We start from the raw sequence: 8043 nt of genomic DNA on the forward strand, positions 1-8043 counted from the left end.
TACCAAGATGATAAGGGGTGGCCCGATCTTCTCAGTAAGCAACGGTGGTGATGATGATCACGGGGTGAACACAGCGGAGATAACTTGATGAAGTGGATGATAACTTGTATGACGCAACGAGATCTCTCGATTGGTCCATGTCGCCAATGCAACAGCTCTCAACCCTGCAAGATATTCGCAACTCCACACACTTGCGCACGTAGCCGCCGACCACGAAGCTATAAGTTGCAACCGTCTAATTCCCAATGAAACATCAGATCACACAAGACTTTCAGATCTACACCAAATCAAGCAATATGGTGTAGGGAATTCAATAGTTTTGCAGAGCAAACAACTAAGAACTAGGGTTTATCTTAAACGTGGTCTAAAACAACTTTTGGGGCGTCCTGGGCACTTATATAGGCGTCCGGGACGACCTCATGTCGAAAAAGTACGAAAATAACCGACCCAGAATAGATCTGGTCGAGACAGACTCGGACTCGGCCGGTCTGGGGGCCGGTCGACCGGGCCTGGGACCGGGTGCTCCGCTTCAAACCGGGCCAGGGACCGGGTGGTGACCGGGTGCTGGCGGTGTCGTGCAGTAACGCTCCCGGTTGGCATCAGCGTGACGCCCGGTTGGCGCCGGGTCGGATCCGGCGGGCCGCCCGGTCGGACCGGGTGCGCTGGCGTGGCGGCCGGTCTGACCGGGTGCTGGACGGCCTGGACTTTGGCTTCTCCTCTCGCGCATGCCTCCCGCTCCTCCCTCGTGCGTCCATGAGATATCTTCATGTCCAGCTCCATGTCCAGCTTCACGTCCAGCTGCTCCTCTCCTCCTCGTGCGATGCTTGTTTCCTCTTCATACCTGATTATACATAAGTAATAGGACTTAGGCAGTATAAAGTTCTCATCAATCAAAGTATCGTTTAGGAACAAGTTCTCATGTTGTTTAAGTAGCTTCGCACGAGCCCTTATAATAGGTCCAATCCAAACTTCATTAAACTTGAGCTTCACAACAGCTTCATCTTCATTTGGTAATGACGGAGGTATTAGTGTGGTAGGGATAGTGTGGTAGGGATGTCCTCATCAGAGTGCGTGAGCAAGTCTTAGCCAATGGTATGTTGGTATATGACCTGATTTGAAGCTTGTGTTGCCACTGCCGACAACTTGCAGCAGCGTCTATTGATTTCTCCGGCTACATACACTGGATTTCTGTTCATCTCTCTTATGATGGAGACGCAAGCGTGTTCAGACTTAACAAATTGATGACTCTGACCGGTTCTGGGAACCGCGGGTTTTTAACAGAAAATCGCAGAATCTTGTACGTATTATTAAGAAACGAGTTCAGTAGAGTACAATGATTAGCTTAATCGCAAGTTGCAAGATTATGCTCCTAGGTATGAAGACCAAGTCCCGGTAAATACTGCAGTTGGTGAGTTGACTGCCACCTTATATAAACGGATTGGAAGTGGACAGCCTCTGCAGAACTTCAGAAAACGTCGCTTGCTCTGCTCACGCAAGAGTCTTCGTCATACGCTCACAGCTAGCTCAAAATGTCCAAGGTAATTGGCGATCATATTCTTGGATTTTCTTCCGTTTCTTTGCGGGGCAATGTCGAACAAATTTGAAGTGTACATTTGCACTGAATGCTTTCGTTTTCGCTCTCTGCAGAAGATTGTGATCCGAGCTGACCTCATCAGCAAGAAGTGCATGGCCAAGATCCTGTCAACTGTTGCCAAGCTCGAGGGTACGTACTTATCCTCCTTCTAGCCTATATCTATCTCGCCTTCTCTCTGTACTCGTGTTTACCAAATGTATGTCATTCCAGAGATCAAGTCCATTGACATGGACCAGGATAAATGCACGTTGACGGTGGTAGGCACTGTCGACCCGGTGCGCATCGTGCAGAAGCTCAGGAAGGCACGCTTTGCCGCGGATGTTATCAGCGTCGAGGACGACAAGCCAAAGGAGCCGGAGAAGAAGAAGGATCCCTGCCAAGAAGCCTGCGAGAAGGCCTGCAGCTACAATGAGGGGCCATGGTACCGTTACGGCTACACGCCAGGCTGCTACTCCAGCCCTTATGCCCAACCCAGCAGCCAGTACTACGGCCACGGCTACGGCATGCGACCACTGCCGCCGATGGGATATGTGTGCTATGAGGAGATCTCACACGGAGGCGGACAAGAATGTGTCATTCAGTAGCCATGGATTCATCTCATCCTGCAAGTCTCTGCATCGGCATGTATGGCGGTCTGCCTGCAGCTGCAGCCCTGTGTGTTTAGTCCATCCTCTGCTTCCGCCGTCGTTGGAGTTTGGTTTTCGTACAGTGATGTTTCCCTTCCCTCTGTAACAACGATGGCTTCAGCATCTTCAGCATGTTTACTTGGAGTTTGATGTTTCAGTCTATCTATTGTAAATAAGCATGTCGGGCCACATTTCTTTTTCGATACATGTGTTACTGTTACTTGCAGCCAACTGAAGATACGAGGAGTCAAGCTTAATCTATATGCGGCACCTAGTCTCGTATGGACCAGAAATATTGTAGCAGAACCAATCAAATAGCACGACAATGGAGCCTACGTATGTACCCTGTTTTCCAATGACGTAATGCACCTACTCTCGAATGACACAATGCCTGTTGTGAGGGATTTTGCCAGGTTTTCCTCAAATTGACCGGGCCTTGAATTCTCTTTGGTCCAGTTTTTCTATAAACGGATCATTTTCATAGGGTGGTTTTGGCATATTCTCACCATAATCTAAACAAACCCTCCCATGTACAGTGATTGGGTTTTCCCTCTTCTTTATGAATAGGCAGTGCTCCTGCCAGTTGCTTAAAAAAATGGATCATTTCTTCCATGGTTGGTTTTACCAAAAAAAAAAATTACAACACATAACTCATTGATGGTTGTTTCGTAAGAAAAAAATAACCTAGGTACCCTGCCTCTGGTTGTTCTTTAGGCGAAATGTACAGAAGTTAGTTATGAATATGTTGATGGCTTAAAGTTTACAAGTCAATCAAAAGGAGCTTCTCTAAATTGGGCAGACACAATGCAGTGCACATTCTGTCAACTGCTGAATCCAAATAGAGTGACTCACTTTTTTTTTTTTGAAATGGGGAAGTACCCCGGGCTCTATATGGAAGTGCTACATACGGCTAGAGTGACTCAACTGAATAAAGGAAATCACCAAGGAAGATGGCTGCACTGATAACAGGAAATCACAGAAGTTTGAAGAATGCGTCCGAGGCAGCACATAAATCTCATCAGGTTTCTGTTATAAACAAATGCTGAATTATAACTTACTACTTACTAATGAAGAGTGTGGGTCATAAATCTCTAGGCTCAAAACTCTTCACTGCATTTATTATGAACTTAATATTGATTACATCTGATAAAAAAAAGTGAACTACAAGCCTACAAACAATGACAAACTTTGATCATCATTGCATCTACAGATCAAAGTTCATGTCTACCCTTATGACAACTACAGGCAACTAAGCTAGACCAAAATGACCAAGTCTACAATTAGAAGCTTACAAATCAACTCTATATAACTTCACAACTTGAAAAGGTAACCTCAGAATCGGAGATTAGAGCACATGAATCAGCCTTCTGACGACCTGAGCTCTTGTAGCACCCTGGTGACCTGCTCCCGGACAAGCTCAATCCTCTTCAGATAGACCTCCAGCTCCATGATCTGCTGCTGCTTCCACTTGTCGCCACTGGGCGCCACGGGGTTCAGTCCGGCCACACCAAAACGAAGGCCAAGAATGTCGGTTCCGCTGACACGCCCAAAGCCCATACCCAAACCGGATCCCAGCTCGGTCTGCCCAGCGGCAGTGACGGAGCTGATGAGTTCCTTGAGTAGCGGTGACAGGATACTCCGGAAATCATCTGCGGTTGGACCATTGGCTGTCACTGGAGCTGGCGGTGCGATCGGCGGCACCGAGCTCTCCAAAGCAACAACAGCCGGTTCTTGAGCAATACTACTATGGGTTACTAAAATGGGAGCAGCAGGAGTTGCAGGCATTGAGGGTGTCTCCATCTCTTGCGCCGTCGTCCTCCTTCCACGCCCCGAGCCCCTGCCCCTCGGCGTGTGCGCAGACGTGTTTCCACCACCACCTTCGTCGGCTGCGGCTGCTGCTGCTTCTGCGGGATTGATGTCGTCCTCGTCGGAGCCGTCGGGCTTGAAGGCCGGGCGCCAGATGTGGCGCGCGACGTCGTAGATGGCTCCCTCGTGCGCGCTCCTGAATGCGAAGGTGCCGCCCCGGGCGACCATGCGTTTGGCGCAGACGCGGTACTTCTTCTTGAGGCGGCGCAGCTTCTCGATGAGCTGGTTCTTGGAGAAGTCGAAGGAGAGGTCCCGGCGGATCTCGTCGTAGAAGGGCCCCGTGTCGTACTGGTGCGACGCAAAGGCGGTGCCCCGGCGGGACGTGAACTCCAGGAAGCCGCGCAGGATGAGCAGCTCCTCCTCGTCCGTCCACAGCCGCTGGAACAGCCGCCTCGATTCCTCCGCCGCCGCACTCTCCTCCTGCGCCTGAGAAGGCGGCAGCGGCGGCGGTTCGGGGGCGGCCGCGGGGACCGGAGGAGGGGCGGAGCTGTCGGGGACGAGTGGTGGCGGGTCCTGGGCGGCGGCTGGGTTGGAGTTATTTGAGGCGTCGCTGTCGGTGCCCTCCTCGTCTTCGTCGGCGGAGCACGAGCGGGAGCGGGAGGCGGCGGAGGCAGGGTCGTCGGCCATGGTGGGTTCGGGGATTAGGTGGGACAAGGGGCTCGGGTACCGGATACGACGGATAGGATTTCAGTACCGGATAAGAGCATCTCCAGTGGAAGTACCGGATAAGAGCATCTTCAATGGAAGGTGCAAATTTGGACGTGTATATCTCTATATACATGTCTATATACACATTGTTAAATTTAACACCTCCTAGTTTTTCAGTGAAACGTGTATCAAGACGTGTAAATCAGGACGTGTATATTCCAACGGTTATATTACAACGGCTATATTTTCAACGGCTATATTTTCAACGGCCATATTTCTGGTCTATATAAACCACCCCGACCACCTCTCTTCGAGCATCTCTACATGTAACTTATCTTCTCACTCTTAGATTTCTCTATCGTCTCTCACGCAACACAATGAACACATCCTCTTGGAACATGAGTTCTTCATCATCTTCATCTGGCGACGATGAACTCATACTTGCAGCATTTGCCGAGCGCGAGGAGGAAGAGAGGATGAACGCTCGACGCCACGGCGGTTCAAAGCATGGACGTCGAGCAATCGATCGAGGAAGAGATGCTGGATTTGTTCTTCTGTGGGACGACTACTTCAAAGAAGTTCCTCGCTATCCCGAACATTTGTTTCGACGAAGGTTTGTAACTAGTACACTTCTCTGCGTTCGCCCGTTTTTCATTTCCCCGTCTCAATTACTTTTTATACACAAATTTAGGATGTCCCGTGATTTGTTCAACCGCATAGCTGATGGTATACTTGAGCATGACTATGAAGGTTATTTTACGCAAAAAAGAAGTGCTTCTGGAGCTCTTGGGTTACATCATCTGCAAAAGATGACCGCCGCAATGCGGATGCTAACATATGGAATAGCAGCTGATGGTGCTGATGAGTACATCCGGTCCGCTGAGGCTACTAATTTAGAGTCTTGCAAGAAATTTGTGATCAAAGTTTGTGAAGTATTTGGGGAAAGGTACCTGAGATCTCCAAATGAACAAGACATTGCTAGGTTACTTGTAATAGGGGAGGAAAGAGGATTTCCTGATATGTTAGGGAGCATAGATTGCATGCACTGGGGTTGGAAAAATTGGCCCAAAAAATGGCATGGCATGTTTAAAGGCCATGTGAACGAGCCAACTATGATCTTGGAAGCAGTTGCATCACAAGATCTTTGGATTTGGCATGCTTATTTTGGTTTACCATGATCTCTCAATGATATAAATGTTCTTCAACGTTCCTGCAGTGAATTATAGCATCAATGGCCATCAGTACACAATTGGGTATTACCTTGCAGATGGTATCTATCCACGGTGGGCAACATTTGTGAAGAGCATACCAGCTCCAGATACAAGAAAGCATAAAACTTTTGCGAAGAAGCAAGAGGCATGCAGGAAAGATGTGGAACGAGCATTTGGAGTTCTGCAATCCCGTTTTGCCATTGTTCGTGGACCTGCTAAAGGATGGAAACGTAAAGAAATCGGTGATGTCATGAAAGCTTGTGTCATAATGCACAATATGATAGTTGAAGAGGACCGAGAAACTGGTCGACAAAACTACTCTTATGAGGCAATGGGAGAAAGAGTCATAGTATCTCGTACTCATGCAGAACAACTGAGATCTTTTATTCATATGACTCACCAGATTAGAAATAAAGCTGAACATACTCAGCTTAAGCTTGATCTAATTGAACATGTGTGGCAAAAGTTTGGAAACGAGTGATGTACTAGCTTTATAACTTTGTGCAATGAATGATGTAATCCATTTCTATGTAATGCTATCAATAAAGTATTTTTACTTCACATAGTTCTTACAATAACTAGGAGAAAGCATCAAATAGTTCTCACAACAACTAGGAGAAATCATCAAATAGTTCTTACAACAACTAGGAGAAATCATCAAATAGTTCTTACAACAACTAGCTCACTACTCTAGGCGGCAAGCAAGGATCTCATTCTGCTTAGCTTGGTAAAACTGCTTTTGCACATCAGTCGTACCACTTGTGTCCATGAGCATGATCCTATCATCTAATTCAAACTGTTTGCGTTCATCATCCCTCTATTTCTAGCATCCTCCTTCTTTTTCAGTGCAATCTCCTCTTTTCTCAATTCAAATTGTTGTGTATATCGAACATTTCTTACCGCCTCTTTGAGCTCATCCTTCTCTTGCTTTTGTGCCCACACAGTTTCTAATGACAACTTGCAAGCACTGTCATCAGCTTTACCTCTCCGCAATTTCTCCTTCTTCACACCATCAGGTCTTTTCTCATGTTCAAGAGCATCAGTGCTTGCCGAGGTAGCATCAATGCGTACCGAGGATGCATCGGCCGGATCATTGGTGGATGTGCCCGGACTTGCATCAATGGTCTTCTTTTGTTTCTTAACAGAAGTTTCAAGTTCTCTTGTCTGCCACTTTGGATACTTCGAAAACTCTATGCATCAATGTGAAAGACTTTTTTCTTTTAATATCCATTTCCTTGAACAAAAGGTGTGCATCGTTTCTCTGCACATACAAATGTATTATTATGCACATCACATATAAAGTATTGCACGACACATGTAGAAGTACAAGATAGAAGAATACCTTTTCTTGTATAGTCCTTCCGCTTTCCTCCAAATTTAAAATCTGCTGAAGGCAACCACAAAATTTAGCTGTCTCTCTGTTAATCAATGTGTAACGGCAATTTATTGCATTGGCATTACGCTCAGGCCATGATGATTCCTTGTGTGCGTTGTAGTACTCTGAAATTCTAGCCCAATAAGTTTCTCGGTTTTGATCTGTCCCGACAATATCCATACTTGTATTTTCCCATGCTGCTATGAGAACCTTATCCTCATCCTCTATGTGAATCCATATTATATTATTGTCAATGGTTTCATCTTAAATGGCTTCACCTTATATGACGCCACGATTCCATCAACTTCTTTCGGCGTCATGTATAACACTCGAGGGCTCGACAACGACTTCGCCCCGAGTAACAACTGTGACACAGCGTCTAAGCAACAATCATGACATCACCCCAGCAGTGCTCGGGGGCTTGGCTATTTCTTCATCAATAATATGGCGGCATCTACTTTCGTCTACTTCGGCTCGACTTCTTCTTGTCACTCGAAGACTTCATCGCATCAACTCCGTCGTGCCCAATAAGCTAAGTGTTCCTTTGTTTTACATAAAGTTGATTATCATTTACTTTCGCCGTACCCGACACTCGGGGGCTGCGCCATACTTCTTCACTATACATCTCAGGTTGACAAAAGAAGACCTGTGCCTACAAAAATTTCTTCAAGAGAGAACCCGAAGAAATCTTCTTCAGGGAGGACCCGACGAAATTGTCTTCAA

At 47.0% G+C, this 8043-nt stretch overlaps 2 protein-coding genes and 2 pseudogenes across 2 annotated transcripts; 2 read left to right on the forward strand and 2 right to left on the reverse strand.

Annotated features, from left to right (window-relative positions):
* Positions 1–1458: 1458 nt before the first annotated feature.
* On the forward strand, positions 1459–2421 carry LOC127312060 (heavy metal-associated isoprenylated plant protein 2). Its single transcript, XM_051342536.1, has 3 exons — positions 1459–1538; positions 1648–1723; positions 1805–2421. Exons 1-3 carry the CDS (start codon positions 1530–1532, stop codon positions 2176–2178), a joined length of 459 nt encoding a protein of 152 aa, XP_051198496.1. The 5' UTR covers positions 1459–1529; the 3' UTR covers positions 2179–2421.
* An 885-nt stretch (positions 2422–3306) lies between these two features.
* On the reverse strand, positions 3307–4787 carry LOC127313790 (probable transcription factor At3g04930). Its single transcript, XM_051344256.2, has one exon. It carries the CDS (start codon positions 4711–4713, stop codon positions 3580–3582), a length of 1134 nt encoding a protein of 377 aa, XP_051200216.1. The 5' UTR covers positions 4714–4787; the 3' UTR covers positions 3307–3579.
* Positions 4788–5070: 283 nt separating this feature from the next.
* On the forward strand, positions 5071–6426 carry LOC139833861 (uncharacterized; annotated as a pseudogene).
* Positions 6427–6630: 204 nt separating this feature from the next.
* On the reverse strand, positions 6631–7500 carry LOC127312061 (uncharacterized; annotated as a pseudogene).
* Between the last annotated feature and the right edge of the window lie 543 nt (positions 7501–8043).

This window comes from Lolium perenne, chromosome 7 (assembly GCF_019359855.2).
Source record: "Lolium perenne isolate Kyuss_39 chromosome 7, Kyuss_2.0, whole genome shotgun sequence".
Taxonomy (NCBI): Eukaryota; Viridiplantae; Streptophyta; class Magnoliopsida; order Poales; family Poaceae; genus Lolium; species Lolium perenne.